Raw genomic sequence first — 25343 nt, 5'->3', positions numbered from 1 at the left:
ACTCCCCTTCAACACTAAATGGTACCTATTGAAGATTTCCACATTCAGCCTGGACAGAGTAGCTAAGGCTAGATTTACCATCCTAGCCCTCAAAAAAAATTTTTTGTTTTCATTTTCAAAAAATTTTTAAGCAGACAAAATATATGAAACAACCGTTTTAAAATATTGGACAACTGATAGCCCAAAGTAAAGGTCAATGAACTGATGTGACAGAGTAGAGAATTTGGGCAGCCTAAGACAGCCAGAACTCAAGTGCAGAGCACTCCTCACAGAGTATGTGAGAGCAGAAAGCTGCACACCAGAGAGGAACAGGATGGGGTGCAGGAAAAGGGAGCACACTCCCAGGTTTGCTGATGATGCCCTCCACACATGCAAGTGGAGAAATACCCAAGGCTAAGGAGAGAACCACTGGAAAGGAGCAAGTGAAAGAATTGCCAGAACACTCACACAGGGCCCAAAATAGTTTGTCCACCAATAAGCCAGAGTACAAAACCCTCAAAATGCACAAGCAGTGGGTCAAGTGCTCAGACAGGTCCTGCCTCAGTGATGTGGAAAAACATCCCCGCAGGTACCCTGGTGCACCCCTGTGATCCCAGTAACCTGAGAAGCTGAGGTAGTCAGGTCACAAGTTCAAGGCCAGCCCAGGCAATTTAGTGAGACCCAGTCTCAAAACTAATAATTAAAAGGGCTGGGGATAGAGCTCAGTGGTAGAGCACTACTAGGTTTAATATCCAGTACTGCACAGAAAAGGAGAAAAAAAAAAAAAAAAAAAACAGGCCTGGAACTGCTCTGTCCTGCCTAAAAAGCTTAAAAACAAATTTTCAAAAGCAGGCCAGTGGCAGTTCTAGCTCCGTGGGAGAGCACTTGCCTTGCACATGTGAGGCACTGGGTTCAATCCTCAGCACCACATAAAAATAAAATAAATAAAAATATTGTGTCCAAAATTAAAATATTTGTTTAATTAAATAAAAGCATACTTTTTCTGTAAAGGATGACAGTAAATATTTTGAGCTTGACAAGCCATATATTTTCTCTGTCAAAACAGAGAAATTTTGTTGTTTTAGCACAAAGCAACCACAAAGTAAAGGCAAATGAATAGACCTGGCTGGGGCTGGCCTTCAGCCTTGGTTTGACAGTGGACAAACTATTCTGGACCCTCTACGAAGTTCAGGAGATCCTATTCAAGAATATCGAACTACCAAAAAGTATTTTAACAGTGTCCCAAAACAAAGGTCAAAAATATGAAAAGGAGAGCTGGGGATGTGACTCAGTGATAAAGCAGTTGCCTAGCACGGTTGAGGCCTTGAGTTCAATCCCCAGCATCACAAATTAAAAAAAAAAAAAAAGTAAAGAAAAAAATATCCAATGTGCAACAAGGTAAAATTCACCTTGCCAGCACCCAATCAAATACGACCAGGTAAAGCTGCTTCTCACTCTCAAGAGAGCCTGCATTCTCCCTTGAATGTGTATCTATCTTCCCAAATAAACCTCTATGCCAAATAAATAAATAAATATTATCAGGTAGGCAAACAGGAAAACATGACTGTGACTATGGGGAAAAAATAAATCAATCCAAATCAAACTATAAATGACAGGTGATATAATCAGAAACAGAGGCCCCTACCATAACTACATTCCATGTGTTCAAGAAAGCAGAGGAAAGCAAGGGCCTGACCGTGACAGGCGGGGCTGCAGCTCAGTGGCAGAGCAAGTGCTCAGCACCCACCAGGCCCCAGGTGCCATCCGCAGCTCCAAAAAAATTAAAAGTAAATAAAATAATACATGCACGGAAATATAGCAAAGGACCATATCAAACCTATAAATTTTTTTAACTGTCTGAAATGGAAAAAACTAAGCTCTAGATAAAATAAAAATAAACAGAAATTTAGGGCCTACAAAAGAAAAGATCTGTAGTAAAGGAATGCTGTCAAAAACTATCCAAAACAGAACATCAATGGGCCTCAATAAGAATAAATGGAGTCCCCAAATGGGGCAGAACAGAAGTTCTGGAAAATTTTCAAAAGTTCTCAAAAGATCCCACAAACTCAGACAACCACAACAGAAACACAAAGGAAACTACAATATACATTAAAAAATTATTCAAACTCAACAATAAACAAAAAACCTTGAAGACAGAGGAACAAAGAATGACATCAGGTTCCCCACTGAAAACAATGCAAACAAGGGGAAGTGGAGAAACACCAAGTCTACACACTGAGGCCAGCATTATTCCAACACCAGAACCAGAAAGAAAAGAAACTACAGACCAATATACCTCATGAACACAAACTCCCAACAATTAACAAATATTACAGATCAAAACCAGCAATGTACTAGTAAGTAATAAATCATGACTAAATATAGTTAATCTCAGAACATAAGGTAGGAATGTAAGGTTGGAATGCAAGGTTGCTTTAATGAATAAATTCAATCAATGGAGTCACCATATTAACAGTATAAAAAAAAAAAAAAACCCAATACACCAGATACAGAAAGTAGCCCTTGAAAAATCAAGTATCCTATGACAGTAAGAATTTTTTATTTATTTTAATTAGGTATATATGACAGCAGAATGCTGTCACTGTACATAACTGCAGCCCAACTTTACATTTCTGTGGTTGTACACGATGTAGCATCACACCATGTGTAGTCACATATTCCACCATCTTTCCTGCCCCCGTGCATCCTCCCTTCCCTTCCCTCCCCTTTACCCAATAAAAGTTGTAAGAATTCTTAAAAAAAAAAAAAGGAATCAAAGAGAACTTCTACTAATAAAGATCATCCAAGAAAAATTCACAACTAGCATCATACTGATGAAGGTCTGCTCTCACCACCTCCCACTCAACATAACTATAGAGTTTCTCACCATCTAATGAAACAAGATAAAAAAATAAAAGGCATAGATTGGAAAGGAAATATTAAAACATCTTTATTCACAGACATGTAGAAAGTCCTAAGGAAATCTTCAAGACACCTGCTAAAACTAATATGCAAGATTGCAGAACAAAAGATACACAAAATCAACTGTACTGTTACAGACCAGCAACAGACAATCAGAAACTGACATTTGAAAAGAATACTATCTAAAACAGCATTAAAATATATGAAGGCTAGGGGTGGTAGCACACACCTAAAATTCTATTACATAGGAGGCAGAGGGATAGCAAATTTGAGGCCAGCCTGGGCAACTCAGAGAAACCCCATCTCAAAATAAAATAAAAAGGCCTAGGATTGTAGCCCTTTTATTAAGGACAAAACAGACAAAAGATGTACAACTCCAGCACACTGAAAATTTAAAAACATTATGGAGGAAAATTAAAGATGAGATAGTAAACAGAAAGATAAACCATGGAGAAAACTCAGTATTTTAAGATGTCTCAATCGCAATCCCAACAAGGCTATTTGTAGAAACCAAAAAACTCATTCTAAAATTAATATAAAAATGAAAAGGAACTAGAATAGCCCAAACTACTCTGTAAACATACGACAGTTAGGAATATTTAAACTACCTGATTTCAAGAAGGTTATGATGAAGTCACAGTAATCAAAACAATATGGCATTTATGTGAAAACATACACTTATACTTTTCACATAAAAAGAAAAAAATATCCAATGTGCAACAAGATAAAATTCACCTTGCCAGCACCCAATCAAATACAACCTTTGACTTCTGTCAAAAGAACAGAATAGTGTCCAGAAAAAGCCACACACATATAGTCAACTGGTGTTTTACAAAGATACTGTAACCAGCTGAATCATGCCCATCCCTCACCGCCCATTAAAGATGTCTACATCCTCACAGAGAACTTACGAATACCTTATATGAAAAAAGGGACTTTGAATATATGATTAAGTCACAGACCCAAGACTAAAACCTAAAACTACAAACTTTCTAGGAGAAATTAAAATTATACAGTCAAAAAGATTTGGCAGGGTTTTTTGTTGTTTGGTTTGTTTTTGTTTTTATGGTACTGGGAATTAAACCTGGGTGCTCTACCACTAAGCTAATCCCCAGTCCTCCTTATTTTTTGAGACATGCTCTCATTAATTTGCCAAGGCCGGCCTTAAATTTACAATCTTCCTCCCTTAGCTTCCTGAGTTGCTGGGATTACATAGATGAACACGAAAAGACTTCTTAAATAGGACTTGGGCACAAAGTATAAAAGAATCAATGACCTAAACTTCTTCAACAGATAATATATGGGGCTTTGGGTATAGTGTATGCTTAGCATGCATGAAGCCCTGGGTTCAATTCCAAGCACAATAAACAAACACACACATACATACACACACCTCATAAGCAGCAAAGGAAAAATTAATTGAAATTTAAAACTTTTGTGCATCTAAGAACAGCATAAAGAAAGTGAAAAGGTAACTCAAAAATGGGAGAGATATTTGAAGATTACATACTGAGTAAAAGAATGACATTATAACATATAAAGAACAAAACTCAATAATAAAAAGACAATTAGTCCAATTAAAAACAGCAAGAAATAGACACTTCTCCAAAGAAAATAAAATTAATAAATACAACGAAAAGATGCTTAACATCATAAATACAAAGCAAAACCACAAAATTATATCACTTCACAATGGCTACAACTTTAAAAATAGGTAATAATACATGTTGTAGACGTCCGAAACTGGATCCTCATACACAGCTATTGGGAACGTAAAATGGCAACCACACGGGAAGTCTGGTCACTTGTAAAAAGCTGAACATCATATGATCCAGCTATGCAACTCCCAGCTATTTAGTCAAGTGAAAGAAAAGTGTGAGTCCATACAAAGACTTATAAATGAAAGTTCACCAGAGCTTTATTTGTAGAAATCAATCACTGGAGGAAAACTAAATGTCTTCAACAGGTGAACAGACATGTCTATATAATAAAATCTTACTGGGGAATAAAAGGAACAAACAATTGTCAAATACATCAACACAGATAAACGTAAAAAGAAAAAAATGATTCTAAGTTAAGGAACACAACCCCCATTTTAAAAAAATGATACAAACTGTTACAATCTCACTTATATAAATTTCAAGAAAATGCAAACTATTCTGTAATGACAACATGCAAATCAGTAGTTGATGGAAACCCTGAAGGTGAAGGGATAAGGGACAATAGAGCAGGAAGAAATTGGGGATATAATGGTTATGTTCACTATCCTGGCCATGGTGATGGTGTCACAAGTAAATGCAGGAGAGATCCAACATGGCGACGGGCGCGGAGAGATCAAGTCACTGACCTCTTCAGCTGTGTGGGCATAGGGAGTCGTAAACAGTCTAAATGCTGTTTGCTCAGGATCACTAGGCAATGCTGAGCTGACGTGGATCTGGGGCGAACAGTCTGGGCCTCTCAGAACACACACTGAGCCCGGATCGGCTGAATTCAAGCTCCCGTTCGCCTGCTTCCCACAGACAAACAGCTGTGACTCAGCACTAATCCATCCCGCTGAAACAACTGGTCGGCCCTTTTGATCCTACGGAGGTAAATGCCAACCGAGCCTTCATAGGCAGTGGCCACAGGATTGAAACGGGGCTTAGGAGAGACAGTCACGACCCATCCGTTGCATTGGTCACCCGGCAAAGGGAAACGAACTGTCGCCATTTGCAAGAGACACCACCATGGCAGAGAACTGACATCACCAGACTGCGGCGGAGGAGATAACTTCATTGAAACCAGCGGCTACAGGTGTGTAATCCCCTAGCCTTCCTTCTCCACACATCGGGGAAACCTTAAGGGCCCCTCCCAGCTCTCCCGTGAGCGCGATAGCCAGACCGAGGGAATCAGGAGTGGCGCGGGACCCGCGGCTCGGAACTCCTGACTACCGCTCCCACCAGTGCTGACAACTGAGGTCTCTTGCACCAGCTACCGGGGGCGTGGCTACCGGAGGGCAAGTAAAATTCCCTGAGGATTCTCAGCCCCAAGCTTTACAAACTTAGGGTCTGAGGGAATGGCAAACAAGGAGAGTGTACCCAGTCGTTCATGAAAACAGGGCTCCTGGGAGCAGCAGACCCGGCCTGTAGCCACTATTGTGGTGAGCGTCCCAGGTGAGAGGGGCCTGGCTAGAGGAAAAGTGGGGAAGGGACTAGACACAAGAGGAGGCCCTAGGCACTCAGGATTGGAGACTCGCCCAGTCTGGGAGGAGGAGCTGCTGCACAGTGATTGGTTCCCGCTTATTGACAGGAGAAGCTTGGCCCGGTGGGCACAGCTCCACCTACTGGAAGAGAAGTTAATCAAACTCTAAGACTACATTAGTTTTTTTTTTTTAATTTGGGGGTTTTTTTTCATTTTCATTTTTCGTCCTTGTTGTTTTTTAAATTTTTTTTAAATTTTTTTCTTCTAATTTTAATTTTTATTTTTTTATTATTATTATTATTTTTAAATTTTTTTTCTTTTTTATTTCCTTTTTTTCTTCTTTTGTCTTTTCATTTCTTTTCAATTTTCTTATTCCCCCTTCCTTGAATTCTACCTGCTTACTCTCATTCTCTTTAGTGACTTCTTCCCTTCCATTCTAATACCTTTCCACCCAAGCATCAAATAAATTTATAGGAGTAAACAGTAACTCAGCAGTCAAACAGAACAAGAAGCAACATGAGCAGCTTCAAAAAGCAAGGAAGAAAAGGAGTACAAACAATGCAGGACAGCCTAAATATTCAGGAGGACCTAGAGTCATCAGAAAAATGGTCATATAAAGAACTCAAGGAACACCTTAGACAGATGGAATGGAACCTTAAAGAGGATATGAGACACCAAATTCACACAGTGAAAGAACACATTGAAAACGAATTACATAAACAGATAAAAGAAGAAGTTAAGCATCTTTATCAGGAGATAGAGATTATAAAAAATAATCAAACAATAATTCTAGAAATGAAGGAAACGATAAACCAAATTAAAAACTCAAATGAGAGTATTACTAACAGAGTGGAGCAAGTAGAAGCCAGAACGTCAGATAATGAAGACAAAATATATCATCTTGAAAAGAGTCTAGCCAACTCAGAAAGGCAGGTAAAAAAATCACAAGAAAAACATCCAAGATATTTGGGATAACTTAAAAAAACCAAACTTACGAGTCATCGGGATAGAGGAAGGTATACAGATTCAAACCAAGGGAATGAGTAACCAGCTGAATGAAATAATTACAGAAAACTTTCCAGAAATAAAAAAGGAAACGGATATACAAATTGTAGATGCATACAGGACACTGAGCACACAAAATCACAGTAGACCAACGCCAAGACACATTGTTGTGAAGATATCCAATATACAGAACAAAGAGAAAATATTAAAAGCTACAAGAGAAAGGAGGCAGATTACATTCAGGGGTAAAGCAATAAGGTTAACAACGGATTTTTTATCACAGACGCTAAAAGCAAGAAGGTCCTGGAACAATGCATTTCAAACACTGAAACACAATGGATGCCAACCAAGAATTCTGTATCCAGCAAAATTAAGCTTCAGGTATGACAACGAAATAAAAATCTTTCATAATGAACAAAAGTTAAAAGAATTTCCAGCCAGAAAACCAGCATTGCAAAGCATCTTGAGCAAAACACTACATGAGGAAGAAATGAAAAACAATAACCAAAACCATCAGTGGGAAGTGCCTCGGTAAAGACAGAAGGAGGGGGGAAAGATTATCATGGAGAAACAAACTAAATTAAAAAAAAAAAAAGGATAAATAATCAAACATGGCTGGAAGTACAAACCATATATCAATAGTAACTCTAAATGTTAATGGCTTAAACTCTCCAATAAAGCAACATAGGCTGGTATCATGGATTAAAAAAACAAATCCAACAATATGCTGCCTCCAGGAGACATATCTGATTGGAAAAGACATACACAGGCTGAAGGTGAAAGGATGGGAAAAAATATACCACGCACACAGTCCTCGTAAGCAAGCAGGGGTGGCCATCCTCATATCGAATAAAACCGACTTCAAGACTAAGTTAATCAAAAGGGATAAGGAAGGACATTATATACTGTTAAAAGGAACCATTCGCCAACAAGACATAACAATTATCAATATTTATGCACCAAATAATGGTGCTGCGACATTCATAAAACAAATTCTCCTCAAGTTCAAGAATCAAATAGACCACAACACAATAATTATGGGTGACTTCAACACACCTCTCTCACAATTGGACAGATCCTCCAAACAAAAGTTGAATAAAGAAACTATAGAACTCAATACCACAATCAATAACCTAGACTTAACTGACATATATAGAATATATCAACCATCATCAAGTGGATATACTTTTTTCTCAGCCGCACATGGATCCTTCTCAAAAATAGACCATATATTATGCCATAGGGCAAGCCTCAGTAAATATAAAGGGGTGGAGATAATACCATGCATTTTATCTGATCATAATGGAATGAAACTGGAAATCAATGATAAAAGAAGGAAGGAAAAATCCTACATCACATGGAAAATGAACAATATGTTACTGAATGATCAATGGGTTACAGAAGACATAAAGGAGGAAATCAAAAAATTCTTAGAGATAAATGAAAATACAGACACAACATATCAGAATCTATGGGACACAATGAAAGCAGTTTTAAGAGGGAAATTCATCGCCTGGAGGTCATTCCTTAAAAAAAAGAAAAAACCAACAAATAAATGAGCTCACACTTCATCTCAAAGCCCTAGAAAAGGAAGAGCAAAACAACAGCAAATGTAGCAGAAGGCAAGAAATAATTAAAATCAGAGCGGAAATCAATGAAATTGAAACAAAAGAAACTATTGAAAAAATTAACAAAACTAAAAGTTGGTTCTTCGAAAAAATAAATAAGATCGACAGACCTTTAGCTATGCTAAGAGAAGAAGAGAGAGAACTCAAATTACTAACATACGGGATGAAAAAGGCAATATCACAACAGATGGTACAGAAATACAGAAGACAATTAGAAATTATTTTGAAAACCTATATTCCAATAAAATAGAAGATAGTGAAGACATCGATAAATTTCTTAAGTCATATGATTTGCCCAGACTGAGTCAGGAGGATACACACAATTTGAACAGACCAATATCAATGGATGAAATTGAAGAAGCAATCAAAAGACTACCAACCAAGAAAAGCCCAGGACCGGATGGGTATACAGCGGAGTTTTACAAAACCTTTAAAGAAGAATTAATACCAATACTTTTCAAGTTATTTCAGGAAATAGAAAAAGAGGGAGCTCTTCCAAATTCATTCTATGAGGCCAACATCACCCTGATTCCGAAACCAGACAAAGACAGCTCAAAGAAAGAAAACTACAAACCAATATCTCTGATGAACCTAGATGCAAAAATCCTCAATAAAATTCTGGCGAATCGAATACAAAAACACATCAAAAAAATTGTGCACCATGATCAAGTAGGATTCATCCCTGGGATGCAAGGATGGTTCAATATACGGAAATCAATAAATGTTATTCACCACATCAATAGACTTAAAGATAAGAACCATATGATCATCTCGATAGACGCAGAAAAAGCACTCGACAAAGTACAGCATCCCTTTATGTTCAAAACACTAGAAAAACTAGGGATAACAGGAACTTACCTCGACATTGTAAAAGCTATCTATGCTAAGCCTCAGGCTAGCATCATTCTGAATGGAGAAAAATTGAAGGCATTCCCTCTAAAATCTAGAACAAGACAGGGATGCCCTCTATCACCACTTCTATTCAATATAGTTCTCGAAACACTGGCCAGAGCAAATAGACAGACGAAAGAAATTAAAGGCATACAAATAGGAAAAGAAGAACTTAAATTATCACTATTTGCGGATGACATGATTCTATACCTAGAAGACCCAAAAGGGTCTACAAAGAAACTACTAGAACTAATAAATGAATTCAGCAAAGTGGCAGGATATAAAATCAACACGCATAAATCAAAGGCATTTCTGTATATCAGCGACAAAACTTCTGAAACAGAAATGAGGAAAAACACTCCATTCACAATATCCTCCAAAAAAATAAAATATTTGGGAATCAACCTAACAAAAGAGGTGAAAGATTTATACAATGAAAACTACAGAACCCTAAAGAGAGAAGTAGAAGAAGATCTTAGAATATGGAAAAATATACCCTGTTCATAGATAGGCAGAACTAACATCATCAAAATGGCGATATTACCAAAAGTTCTCTATAGGTTTAATGCAATGCCAATCAAAATCCCAATGGCATTTCTTGTAGAAATAGATAAGGCAATCATGAAATTCATATGGAAAAATAAAAGACCCAGAATAGCAAAAGCAATTCTAAGCAGGAAGTGTGAATCAGGCGGTATAGCGATACCAGATTTCAAACTATATTACAGAGCAACAGTAACAAAAACAGCATGGTACTGGTACCAAAACAGGCGGGTGGACCAATGGTATAGAATAGAGGACACAGAGATTAATCCACAAAGTTACAACTATCTTATATTTGATAAAGGGGCTAAAAGCATGCAATGGAGGAAGGATAGCATCTTCAACAAATGGTGCTGGGAAAACTGGAAATCCATATGCAACAAAATGAAACTGAATCCCTTTCTCTCGCCATGCACAAAAGTTAACTCAAAATGGATCAAGGAGCTTGATATCAAACCAGAGACTCTGTATCTGATAGAAGAAAAAGTTGGCTCCGATCTACATATTGTGGGGTCAGGCTCCAAATTCCTTAATAGGACACCCATAGCACAAGAGTTAATAACAAGAATCAACAAATGGGACTTCCTTAAACTGAAAAGTTTTTTCTCAGCAAGAGAAACAATAAGAGAGGTAAATAGGGAGCCTACATCATGGGAACAAATTTTTACTCCTCACACTTCAGATAGAGCCCTAATATCCAGAGTATACAAAGAACTCAAAAAATTAGACAATAAGATAACAAATAACCCAATCAACAAATGGGCCAAGGACCTGAACAGACACTTCTCAGAGGAGGACATACAATCAACAAGTACATGAAAAAATGCTCACCATCTCTAGCAGTCAGAGAAATGCAAATCAAAACCACCCTAAGATACCATCTCATTCCAGTAAGATTGGCAGCCACTATGAAGTCAAACAACAACAAGTGCTGGCGAGGATGTGGAGAAAAGGGTACACTTGTGCATTGCTGGTGGGACTGCAAATTGGTGCGGCCAATTTGGAAAGCAGTATGGAGATTCCTGGGAAAGCTGGGAATGGAACCACCATTTGACCCAGCTATTGCTCTTCTCGGACTATTCCTTGAAGACCTTAAAAGAGCGTACTACAGGGACACTGCCACATCGATGTTCATAGCAGCACAATTCACAATAGCTAGACTGTGGAACCAACCCAGATGCCCTTCAATAGATGAATGGATTAAAAAAATGTGGCATCTATACACAATGGAGTATTACTCTGCATTAAAAAATGACAAAATCATGGAATTTGCAGGGAAATGGATGGCATTAGAGCAGATTATGCTAAGTGAAGCTAGCCAATCCCTAAAAAACAAATACCAAATGTCTTCTTTGATATAATGAGAACAACAAAGAACAGAGCAGGGAGGAAGAGCAGGAAGAAAAGATCAACATTAAACAGATACATTAGGTGGGAGGGAAAGGGAGAGAAAAGCGAAATTGCATGGTAATGGAGGGAGACCCTCATTGTTATACAAAATTTCACATAAGAGGTTGTGAGGGGAACAGGAAAATAAACAAGGAGAGAAATGAATTACAGTAGATGGGGTACAGAGAGAAGATGGGAGGGGAGGGGAGGGGGATAGTAGGGGATAGGAAAGGTAGCAGAATACAACAGTTACTAATAGGGCATTATGTAAAATTGTGGATGTGTAACCTACGTGATTCTGCAATCTGCATTTGGGGTAAAAATTGGGAGTTCATAATCCACTTGAATCTAATGTATGAAATACAATATGTCAAGAGCTTTGTAATGTTGTGAACAACCAATAAAAAAAATTTAAAAAAAAAATTAAAAAAAAACAAGTAAATGCATATGTCAAAATTCATCAAATTGTACATTTAAATATATGAAATTTATTTTACACAAATTATTATACCCCAGAAAAGCTGAAGAGATAAAAATAAAAAGTTATTATAGAGGAAAATCAAAGATGAGATAGTAATCAGAAAGATAAACCATGCAGAAAACTCAATATTATTAAGATGTCTCAATCGCAACCCCAACAAGGCTTTTTGTAGAAAAAAGCCCTAACAACCCACAAATCACTAGTGACCAGAAATCCCTGCTTTTCCAGGTCATTTCCAGCTTACATCTGCCATCCTGGAGTTCTATCTGGTTAGTGTCCCTTTCACTTTCAAAGAGTCCAGATTTGGATTAAAATTATGCAGTCACCCTACATAGGACCCCCATCATCTTGTGAAAGTTCAGTCAAATTTGAAAAGTGCTATATCAAAAAGAATGTTTCAATGAACTTAAAATGTACCAAATTTTTAAAATACATGTACTCTCAGGACAACAGCCCCAATTGGAAGTGGCTGAAATACCAAATCATTATTCTGAGAACTGGTTAAAAAGAACAAGAGAAGGACTGGGGATATATAGCTCAGTGGTCAAGTATATGCTTGGCATGCACAAGACCCTGAGATTAATCCCCAGCACTGCAAAATAACAACAAAAAGAAAAGAAATTAGACATTTATTTTGTCTTTTCCCACATAACCTGTAACATGGGAAGCTAAGAATTCATGAGATAAGGTTTCTTTATAATAGAATTACAGCCAGTCATGATGGCACATTCCTGTAATCCTAGTGGCTCAGGAGACTGAGGCAGGAGGATCAAGAGTTCAAAGGTAAAAGGGTTAAGCAACTCAGTGAGACCCTGTTTTTAAATAAAATACCAAAAAGGGCTGGGATGTAGCTCAGTGGTTGAGTGGCTCTGAATTCAATCCCTGGTACCCCACCACAAAAAGAATTACAGCTCATAATGCATAAGTCTCTAGGCACTGATCATCAATTACCTCTAAAATCACTAGGAGAAAGGCTGATGATTAACTGTATAATGGCTGGTGTAGGTTGGCTGATACCTGAACACATGATCAATCAATCCCAGTAACACAAAGAACGGCCCAGTGTGGTGGCCCATCTGTAATCCCAGCAACGTGGGAGGCTGAGGCAGTAGGATCACAAGTCCGAGGGCATCCTCAGCAACTTAGTGAGGCTCTAAGTAACTTAGCAAGACCATATCTCAAAATAAAAGTTTTTTAAAAGATCTGGGGATATAGCATAGTGCTAAGTTGCCCTTAGGTTCAGTCCCCCCGTATAAAAAAAAAAAAAAAAAAAGGAAAAAAAGGTCACAAATGTGAACAACTAGAGATTTTCATGTTATATAAAAAGAAGTAACAATTAGATGGTGAATTCTAAAAGCATAAGCCAGAAGAGCTGACCACAGCTGCCTCTGGTGGGAAAAGGCAGGCGTGGAGACAAGAGATCTAGGTTACTCTTTATCCAGAATCACAGCAGAACTGCAACAGACTGATTTTTATTGAGACATAATTCACACACTATACAACTCAGTGGTGTTTAGCACACTCAAAACGTTGTGCTGGGTCACCACAGTCTAATTCCAGAACATCTTCATTACCCCCAAAAGAAACCTCCTCCCATCAGTAGCTGTTCCCACTGCCCCACCCCAGCCCTTAGCAGCACTAATTCACTTTCTGTGTCTACACATTTTCACACTCTGGATGTTTCACATAAATTGAGTTACATAGTAGCCACATATAGATTTTTATCTAGAACTTTCTGATTAATAAAAGACTTTTCATTTAAAAAGTAAAAACTGCTTTGAATCTTAGCCAAACAGAAGAAGAATGAAGACACTACAGCCAAAAGGCATCAGTGGGCCCTGAATCCACTTACCCAGATTCAGACTGGGCAAATGAGGGAGCTACAGCGCAATACAAAATGTGGATAAGACAAATCCAGATGAAAGGAGAAGAGAAGGCAGGAGCCAGTGTAAGCACAGTGATTTTCTCATGTTGTAAAATGGGTCATGGGCCAAAACATAAAATTGAAAGCTGAAAATCAAGTTAAAAACAGTTAAGGGCTGGGGATGTGGCTCAAGCGGTAGCGTGCTCGCTTGGCATGCGTGCGGCCCAGGTTCGATCCTCAGCACCACATACAAACAAAGATGTTGTGTCCGCGAAAACTAAAAAGTAAATATTAAAAAAAAATTCTCTCTCTCTTAAAAAAAAAAGTGAAAAGCAATTTTGAAGACATAAAAGTTAACTCTGAAAATAAATAATTAAAATCAGCAGTAGTTAAGGAGAAGGAAAGACAGGAAGCAGAGATGTACTACACCCATCATTTCTCAGTTTTTAGAGGAACGGAGACAAAAGAGAAAAGGATTAAACATAGTATAGAAAGTTAGGAAGGCAAAACTAGAAAACACAGAAGAAACCTCATGAAAAAAGAAAACACAGATCACATAGTCAACTTGAGCAAAAAGAAACAAATAGAGAACATAAGCATTGTAGCAAAACTAAGATTATACATCCACTAAAGCCTGTCAGACTGGGTCACAAAGCAAGATTTAACCATCCAATTTCATCACTTCTAAGATGTGTATTTTTTTACTTTTTCACGTGCATGATATTGGGTATGGTTGATAATTGCCATCAGCTAGGCAGAGGGGATGGCGCGGTTCGACAGTATGCCCACATGCGAACTTAGTCCTGGCTCCTGACACTGCGCTGTCTCCAGGCAGCTCTGGGCAACCCCAGAATCACAGGGAGAGCTCCCTGCCATGGTCACCTTGTCAGTACCAAACACATGACTGCGCATGCTCTGAGTATCCAGACAGAGCAGCAGGTTGTGCATCTGGCTGGAGAAGTACGTGCTTATCGTGGAGCATCCAGCACAGCTACCAGGCTTTGCAGGACCTGAGAAAAGGAGGAAGATCCCACCCACAGGTGACGCAGATGAAGTTACATCAGATTCTGATACTCGAACATAGGCAAAAGGACTACTCAGCACACACTGTAACACCAGATGAAGGCAGAAGCTGCAAAAACACTAGAAGAGGAAAGAAAGTCCCCAGGTAGAAAGATTCACCCACCATAGGGACCTAAGTTTATTTTCAAAAGAAGGAAGAGTGCAACACTGCTAAGCGAACCTCCACTTACATGATGCATCTTTGGACCTTGTTGATACCTCCTTCAGGTACTTCCAAATTGCCCTTAGGAAAGCTTTACTGCTAATTTATTAAACTTTTCTTGACAAAAAATAAACTGGGATCTTGGGCATATATCTCCCTTCAAAATCACAGCATCATCACTCAACTATACTACTTTAAATTTAATATTCAGACACAAGGCTTTTGAAGTTTGGTAGAAAAACATGAGACTGTTAAGCACTAAGGATTACTCAGTGCTCGCCCCCATCTTATTCGTATTTACAGCACATGCCCTGGGGGGAGAGGAAATTCATTCTGCGAATGGCTCAGCATGATCACAAATTGCAGGCTAGCATTTTGAAATGTCATTTTTATTGATCTCCATTTGATGTTCCATTTGCCTTTCCTGGAGTACACAAATTATGTTTATGGCATTTCTCTAATAGCAAACCTTGAAAATCTAAGTTAAATGAGCTCTGAAAAAAAATTTAACCAAATGAAATATCAACTAAACAAAATTATCTGGATGTACATAAATTAACACTGATTTTAGCATTCGAATTTGTCTTTCCTAAGACTTCATAGGTCACAATAAGGGTGCAAACATAATACATAATAGAATATTAACACATTTCAGAGCATAACAGGCAGCTTAAAAGCTTAAAAAAAAAAAAGGAAAAGCAAATCTCAGGCAGAAAATTTACATCTGTCAATTGAACTCCTATAAAACATAAAGCATGAAGCTGGGCCTGGTGGCACATGTCTATAATCCCAGTGATTCCGAAAGCAGAGGCAGGAGGATTCCAAGTTTTAGGCTAGCCTCAGCAACTTAGCAAACCCTGTCTCAAAATGTTAAAAGAGGGCTGGGGATATAGCTCAGTGGTAGAGTGCTTAGCATAGACCAAGCGGTGGGTTCCACCCCTGCCCACTGGCGCAAAAAAAAAAGCATGATTCAAGGAGTTGAGATTAGAAAAATAAATATCAAATCCTATTCTGCAAACTAGAAACCTGTGCAGCACTGCAAATTCCATGATTTAAAAAAAATAGTAACAAAAGTCAACTTATCTTGCCAGTTACCATCGTGCCTTTCTAAAATTTCAAAAATAGTCAATAAAAAGCTCTTGTTAGTGCCCAAAAAGAGAGGAAGTTTGTGTTACATTGATAGGTACAAAGTTTAAATGCAGTTTAGAACTTTCAAATATAGTAGCTCTTGAATAAGCTAAATTTATAAATGAGTTGTATGAAATTAAATTATACACATTAGAAAATAATCTCAAGTAGGAATACATCATTCTTGGGTCCTTTTACATACAAGAATAAACTGCTAGTCTCAAACTGAAGACACTTTTAATAGGTAATTAATTAAGGATTTGACTTTAAAAAGCCAATTTTCAGTAGGATTTATCTTAAAGCACCACAAAATTTCAGAATGACTGATTTCAAACTTGTACCCCACATAAAGCATGTAAAAAAGCCCAGAAGAATCACTTAGAAAGTGTCGCAGTGAAATCAATGACAGCACATTTCAAAAACTTTCAACTTCTACTCATCTTCCAGCACCTGTTTGAGTACTGTGTCCTTAAGCTGTATCGATCAACTAATTTACAAGTTCCTCACTTTCCAGAGCATGTAGTCTTTTCTATGAATACTGTTGATGTCTAACATAATCTTCCTCATTCTGTATAATCTTTATATATATATATATATATATATATATATATATATATATATACATATATATATATATACATATATATGTATATGTATATATAATATGTATATATATCTCAACCCATTACTAGCATTTTAAGTTCTTTATTGAGACTTCAACAATACCTGATGAACAGATGATTGGATGGATGGATGGAAGCTACTAGAAACAAAAGCCAAGGTCACAAATGGTTTCAGGGCTGGGGATATAGCTCACTAGGTACAGTGCCTGCTTTGCTTGCACAAGGCCCTAGGTACAAGACCCTGGGTTCAATCCCCAGCACCATGAAAGAACAAATGGTTTAAGATGTTGAAAACAATTTTATTAAGACAAGCTTTCAAGGATCAGCACAAGATACATTAAATTATGGTCCCCAATAAATAATCTTTTGGAAATCCTCTAAAACTTCATAATTTAGCAAGTGATTTATGTTTTAATTAATATATGTATTTCAAAAATTCTTTATTATCACAGCTGGGAACATGGCTCGCTGATAGAAGGCTTGCCTAGCATGCTGGGTTTGATCCCCAGCTCTGGAAAAAAAAAATATTCTTTATTATCAAAAAAACACATTCTGACAGGACAAAGATAAGAACAGTGGTTTAGCTCTGTACTAAAATTTTATCATATAGGGAAATAAGAAACCTAGATTTTTTTGAATTTAATTGAATCACTAATATCCTTTTGTAATAACATGAAAAACATGCTTATCACATAAAAGTAGGAGATAAGGGCAAAGTACAAGACTCTGTTTACATTATGACTACAACCTTGTAAAACAAAGAAAACTTGGCACAGCAAAACTCACCAGCCAGAATTTCTACAAAATGAACAAAGCAATAGGTTCAGGGGTGTACATAGTGTTTTTCCTCTTTCCTACGTCTTCAATATTCTATTTTCTCTCATGATAACCTCATCATGGTATAATACTATACCACTCCTTACCTTTTATCTCTCTGTACCTCCTAACATGAAATCATTATACAACATTTACTAATCACTATCTACTTTTATGTTTTAAAATGATGCTTTAGAGTCACAGAGTCACAACTCAGTCATTCTTGCAGCATGAACTTCAAGTTATTTAACTTCTGCAAGTCTCAATTTTCTCATCTAAGTAAACTGCCTAAGCAGGATTAAATATCATCTCATGAGGAACATCAAGCACAGTGCCAACCTCACAAGAATGCTCACTTTACATTAATTTCCTTCTCAACAGTTTTTGTCGTTGACTGAATTCCCATGCAGTAAGAAGACATCTCTGATTAAGTACAGCAGTTAAGAGGCGACCACATTATCTTAAGAAAAGCTTTGTCCTTAAGAGGGCTTTAAAAGCTAAGAAGCTCAAGGCTGGCATGGTAGCACATGCATGTAATCCTAGGGATTTGGGAGGCTGAGGCAGAAGGATCATAAATTCAAGTACAGCCTCAGCAACTGAGCAAGGCCCTAAGCAACTTAAGTTGTCTCAAAATTTTAGAAAATGGAATGGAGATGTAGCTGAGAGGTAAAATACCTCTGGGTTCAATCCCCAGTATCAAAAACAAATACAGCAACAATAAAAAGAAAAAGAAGCTCAGGAAAATTATTTCAAGCAGATCTCAGTACTCCTTTGCACTTAGCCAGAATGAGATCCCACAACCCTGAATATAAGCAGCCTGGGTAGCAGGAGGAACTATCATGAAACTGCAAAACCTTTTGTCATTAGCAACCAGGATCTATTTTCATCATCATTATCATCATCATCATCATCATTTGCAGTACTGAGGACTGAACCCAGGAGTGCTCCACCTTTGGGTACACCACAAGTCTTTCTTATTTTGAGTCAGGGTCTTACTAAGTTGCCCAGGCTGGCCTCAAACTTGGGATCCTCCAGTCTCAGCCTCCGGAGTCACTGGTATTACAGGTGTATGCCACCACCTGACTCAGACCACAGGCTTCTTAAGGAGCTTCTTTCAGCATATAGAACACCATGCCTTTGACACAGGAGAGTAATGAACTGTACTCACAGATTTGCTAAGAAATTAAATCTATGACTCAACTCTAATTCACCCAGTGAAACATCTGAACAAAGCAGATTCTTAAAAACAGATATGTATAACTTTAAAAAATTATTTTGGTTTAGTATTTCAAGAAAGAAACATTACAGTAAATCTTCATGATATTGGATTTGGCAATGACTTTGCAAAGGGAAGGTCTCTTTGTTTTTTGTTTGTTTTGCAGCACTGGAGATTGACGCCAGACCTGGCACCTGTTGAGCAAGTACTATACCACTGAGCTGCATCCCCAGTCCTTGCCAATAGATTCACAACTCTGATATCAAAAGTGTAAGCAACAAAAGAAAAAATTAATAAATTGAATTTCATCAAAATTAACATCTCTTACGCATCAAAAGAAACCTCCAAAATGGGCCAAAATATTTGCAAATCCCATGTCTGATAAGGATATAACATCCAAAACATATGAAGAATTCCTGTGACTCGATAATAAAAAGTTACCACAATCCAGTTAAAAATGGACAAAGGACTTGAACATACATTTTTCCAAAAAAGATATAAAAGTGAACAATGCACACATGAAATGATCAGGAACATTAGTAATTAGGGAAATATTTTTAAAAATCAAAAAACTTCTGTAATACCAGCTTTTGGGAGGTTGAAGCAAAAAGATCATAATTTTGAGGCCAATCTAGGCAACCAAGCAATGCTTTGTCTCAAAATAAAAACCAAAAGGGGTTAGGGATATAGCTCAGTTGTATAGTGCCCCCAGGTTCAAATCCCAGTACCACAAGGAAAAAAAAAGAAAGAAAGAAAGTGAAAAAAAAATCATAACATACCAATTCACAACTACTAGGATGACAGGATGGCTATCATCAAAAAAACCCTCCAGCATTGGCAGAAATACCCATACATTGCTATAGGAATATTAAAAAGGTGCAGCCACTATAGAAATGTTTGTCAGGTCCTCAAAAAACTAAACAGAATTATCACATAACCAGGCAATGCCCTAAGGTATCTATCAAGAGAATTAAAAAACAGATTCAAATAGGAATTTGTGTGCCAACTGTCACAACTGTCAAAAGGTGGAAACAAACCCAGTGTTTGTCAACAGATGAATGGATAAAAAAAAATGTGGTATATACATATAATGAAATATTATTCAACCATAAAAAGAAATGACGTTCTATCATACACTACAACATGGATGTGCCTTGAACACATTATGCTACGTGAAATAAGCCAAAAGAAAACATTGTATGATTCACTTACATGAGATACCTAGAACAGTCACAGTCATAGCAACAAAAAGCAGACTGCTTACTGATTAATGTGAAAAAGTTTCTGTTTGAAGTGATGAAAAAGTTTGGGAAATATATAGTGGTAATGGTTGCACAACATTGTGAATATAATTAATGTCATTGAACTGTACACTTAAACATCATTGAAATGATAAGATTTATGAGATAATATATATATATATATATATATTACCATGATGTGTGTGTGTATCTCCACAGTAAAAAAAAAAAAAAAGAAAAGTAATTTAAAAGAAGAGAAAAAATAAAAAAGATATACATAAATAGCTAAAATAATAAAGAAAGATGATGCCATAGCAGTACCTTTCCACACACTGTGTTCGGGACAGAGGAGGCTGACATCTTTGGTTATGAGCTTCTCGCGCAGCAAGTCTAGCTCCTGACAACTGAAAGACAATATAAGACCCACTGAACAAATTATCAAACATGTTACCACTCTACAAAAACTGGTATCACATTCTGTTGCAATCCAGGAGCAAGAAATTTTAGCAGCAGAATGTTATAAACAGCATTCATTTGAGGGAAAACAAATCACATAAAACTAGGAAGATTCTATGACAGTCTGAAGCAACACCCAATATATTAAAGCACTGAGAAATTCATTCTTACAAAGTGATCTTAACAGGTCTACAGAAGAGTGGTAAAGAGAGCATCTTCCCATAAAACTAAAAAGGCTGAAAATTCTCTAGTCAGAGCTTTCAGAAACTTTAATGGGAACTGAGTCCAAGAGGATACCAAGCTTATAACTATTTCTCCAAGTGCCTTCCTCAGTCACCTAGTAGATTAAAGGATATTTAATGCAAAAATTAAAAAAAAATTTTTAAATGTTTTCCTAATTCTAGGAATGATAACCTAGAGTCTTATGGGAAAAATCTACACAGTATTTGCAAATGGAATGCTTGGAATTGAATATTTGTGCGCCCCCCCAAAATTCACATTTTTGAAGCCTAGCCCTCAATGAGGTACTGGTTGAGCATCCCTAATTTGGATATTCAATACATATCTAGAGCAGGGACTTGGGGAAGTAATTAGGTCATGAGAGCTGAGCCTTCATGGATTGTAGTAGTACCCTTTGAAAGACAGCTTGCTCACTCTAGCATGCACATGCTCTCATATTCATATTCATCCATCTCCCACCCTTTCTGCTATGAGAACACAATGAGAAGACAGTCATCTGCACACCAGGAAGTGGGCCTTCACCAGACACTGGATCTACCAGGCCTTCATCTTGGACTTCCTGGCCTCCAGAGCTCTGAGAAGGAAGTATTTGTTGTTTAAACACACCATCTATAGCGTTCTTGTTACAGAAGCCCAAGCTAAGACACAGAGAATCAGTCACCCAATACTAACACCTCAGCAAATCTTGAGGTGTGGTGATGCATGTCTATAATCCCCACTTCTAGGCAGGCTGAGGCAGAGGGATCACAAGTTGGAGGCCAGCCTGGGCAATTTAGCGAGACCATTACTCAAAATAAAATATATAAAAATGACTGGTGGCTACAGCTTAGTGGTAGGATGCTTGCCTAGCACACATGAGGCCCTGGTTCAGTCCCCTAGTACTGGGGGTTGGGAGGAATTCAACTCACTAAATGTTCAAACTGTATTTCCATTGGTTTAGACATTCTCAGTAAAACTGACATTCACTAAAACTAAAAAGTTTATACTCAGAAAATTGTCATACCTTTTCATCTTCCCATTGAAAAAAATTACAGTCTTTTCTATCTCTACAGGCTGAGCAGGCATAAAACCTTCGTGTTTCTTCCTTCCCTCGGTTCACCTTGACAAACAGAAGAGTGGGTCCTAATTCCAGAATAGGGGGAAAACAAGTCAAAGGACAGTCATCTACAAAGTCCTTAGTTTTCATTGCCTTAAATAAAAACTTGTTTAGGCTGTATGCACAATTTATCATAACTAAGTCCTCTGCTCTTTTTTTAATATTTATTTTTGTTAATTGTAGTCTGCTCTCTTTAATAAATTTTCTTTTTTCCAGGCACGGACTACTCAGTAGAAATCATTTTTAAAAAGTGGTCTCTACGAGACAGAAAATGCCATGGCCTGTACAGCTGCTGCCTATGTTGTCAACGTTACAAACTTTCGGGTCTTGAGAATAAAATCCCCAAGGATCGAGAACCTGCCACCTCCAGAGCTTTACTGAGCTTTTATGGTAGGACACACCCTCTCTGTAGCAGTGAGAGGAAAACTGATTTCCAGGTTCATTCTGCCCTTCTCCCTAACTTTCTTCTTAAGACAGCAATCCACAAAGACGCCACCAAGTACTTGTCCCTGGGAGTCACCCAACACCACGCAGCCCTCCGCCCACCCTGGGCCCTTTTCACTGCCAACAAAGACCTAAGACCCTGGAGCCAAAACCACAGCAGCGGGGACTTGGGAGGGCTTCCCAAATAAGTGGACAAACACGAGGTCCGGAAAAAAAGGGCGTTTTCTCGGCATCACACATGACAGAGAACAAAATCTCTTCCAAAGAACAGTCCTAAAAGCCCACAGCACTTCCAAGCCGCCCCGCGACCGCAGCGCCGGGCCGCTGGGCCGAGCCCGGACGCCGACCCACCGTGAGGGCAGAGCGGGGCAGCCGCGGCAGTGTCGGAGGGGAGCGCCAACTCCACTCCTGAGTCCCCCTGCCGCCTGGCGCCCGCCTCAGCCTCCACGGCGGCAGACCGGTTCCTGGGGGCCGCCATCTTCCCACCGCCGTCCCGAAAGCCTCAGTCTGCCCCAAGGAGGCTGAGAAGGAGCGCCGCCCTGACCCGCGGCCACGCACAGCGCCCCCGCGCGTCTGGGAGGAGCTGGGGGCCGCCGCGCGGAGGCCTCGCCCCGACACTCCGTCCCCGCCCTCCCTGAGCTGCCCCTAAGGGGTCCCCAGCCGCCCGCTCCTTGTTGGACCTGTGACAAGAGCTCCCCTCTATCTGCCTTGTCTTAAGCACCTTCTTTCATAAGAACATAGCCAGGAGGTGAGATGAATCTTTGGAACAAAGATTGGCTCAGATTGTAGGCCCAAAAGGCAGCGTCCCCACCAGGAGCCGCTAACCAAAAACTGAAACAGCTGCAGCAGCTGCACTTGATGGAGACTTTTGTTTTTACCAAGTGACTGTGTCGTCTCCTCAGTCTCGGACGATATTTATAGATGTCCATTATAATTGCATGCACACTGACATTGGCACATCAGAAAGAAAGAAACTGTCCCTATGTGCCAATGATACATAAAATTGTCTACCTAGAAAATGCCAAAGAATGTACAGGTTTTACAACTTCCAGTTAAAAGTGAGTTTGGCAAGGTTGCAGGATATGAGATAAACATACAAACATCAATTGTAGTTCTATATTTTTACTAACACTAAGAATATCGTTTACAATTGCTCAAAGAAAGGAAATATGTATGACTCTAACATAGCATATACAGAAGTCATGAGCAGAAAACTACAAAATGCTGATGAAGAAATCAGGGATGACAGAAATAAATGTAGAGGGATAGATACTGTGTTCTTTATTTGGAAGACTCAACATTATAAATATGTTATTCTTCCCAGGTTTAGGGCATGCAGGTTTGGTGCAATTTCTCTCAAAATTCCAGCCAAATACAAACAATTTTATGCTGAAATTTATATGGAAATACAAGAGAATAGCTACAATAATAAGAATAAAGCAGGAGGAATCGATCTACGTAATTTCAAGGCTTACAGCTGCTGTAATGAAGACATACCACATGTGTGCACATGTGAGACTATAAATGAAATAGTCAAATGTCATCTGTATCATTTAAAGAATTGATACACATACAAATTTAGCATGACCCATTACTATGACATATTATTTTAAAACTATTGCTCTTTGTCATTCACACTCTGCACATGTGCCAGTAACATCTGTGATGTAACATTTTTCTGAGGTATCAGCACAAGTTTCCAGACATCGTAATTTGTACTTCTACATCTGAAAGATAAGGAACTTTCTGGTCCCAAGCATGATGCCCCTTGGGGGAATTTTATCTCAAGACTTAACTACCCAGTCACATTATCATTTATCTTAAAATGTCTTCTGTATACATTTTGTGATCTGCAAAAGACTTGTTTACAAAATTTTCCATTGAACTCATGAAATCCTACCAACAAAATTAGTTTCTGAATTTCTAAATTTCATTTGCTTGTTTAAATCACGCTGATTCTGTGAGGTGGCCTCTGTAAGCAGTTGAAACCAGTGTGGTAAACTTCCCAAGCAAAAATCCCAACAGGTCTGAGGCTGGTGCTCAGTGGTGGAGCACTTGCCTGGTATGGGCGAGGCCTGGTTTTCCATTCCTGGCACACACACACACACACACACACACACACACACACACACACAAAGTTAATCCAGACAAGTAAATGACAGAGTAGTCAGAGATAGTAAAGTTTACAAAAATAAGGTAATTATCTCTTTTTTGAGAGAAAACTTTGAAGAGGAAAAGAAAAAACCCTCACATCATATTTAGATACACCATCCTATTACTTAACAACAGGATTTGTTCTAAGAAACACATCCCTCAGTGATTTTGTTGTGCAAACATCATAGAGGGTACTTCCACAAACTAGGAAAGTCATGCCATCACTAGGGATATAGATTTGGGGGACCATTGTCATGTATGGGGCCCATGGATGATGGAGAAGTCCTTTTGGGGTGGCTGACTGACTATGGTCAATAGTCAAGGTTGGCTACCAGCTAAGGAGGTCATGGAGATGAGCAATTAGTTGTAAATGTCTCCTTTTGCTTCCTAATAGTGGTTTAGTTCATATGGGGAAAATCCGGGAGCAGAGACACACCAGAGACTCAGCAGGGTTCCAGAAGGAAACTAGAGGCACAGCTGAAGATAGGCCCTTGACGCCTGAGCACAGGTGGACACCACCCACCCCTCCTGTCACACAGCGTGGGATCCAGCAGCTCCTCCAGCAGAGGCTGGGGACCATCTGGTGAACTTGCAGTGGAGGTCAGGAAGTCTCACCCCTTGACTTTATTAAGAGAATAGAGAGGTGTGTTTTGAAGACTGTCAACTCCCAAATCTTCCTCCGATAAAATGGTTGAAGCCAGAGGAGCATTTTGTAGTTGGTGCCTGACCATCTTCTCTGTCTTCTCGTACCAGGACCCCCAGGGCCACAGTTGTCCTTTGGGAAGCCAGCCCACCCCAATTCTAGCCCATGCAGTGTGAGAG

The 25343-nt window shown here is 38.6% G+C and overlaps 1 protein-coding gene across 1 annotated transcript in view; it reads right to left on the bottom strand.

The window, feature by feature from the left end:
* Positions 1 to 22859, bottom strand: part of ZCCHC4 (zinc finger CCHC-type containing 4) — a 58210-nt gene extending 35351 nt beyond the window's left edge. Inside the window, 3 exon segments of the mRNA XM_081304100.1 lie at positions 20453 to 20535; positions 21831 to 21949; positions 22719 to 22859. Coding sequence (XP_081160226.1) covers positions 20453 to 20535; positions 21831 to 21949; positions 22719 to 22845 — 329 coding nt within the window. The 5' untranslated portion in view covers positions 22846 to 22859.
* Between the last annotated feature and the right edge of the window lie 2484 nt (positions 22860 to 25343).

Source organism: Spermophilus citellus (genome assembly GCF_964194105.1).
Source record: "Spermophilus citellus genome assembly, chromosome: 8".
In the NCBI taxonomy this organism is placed as follows: domain Eukaryota; kingdom Metazoa; phylum Chordata; class Mammalia; order Rodentia; family Sciuridae; genus Spermophilus; species Spermophilus citellus.
This window is presented reverse-complemented; position numbering and strand designations above follow the sequence as displayed.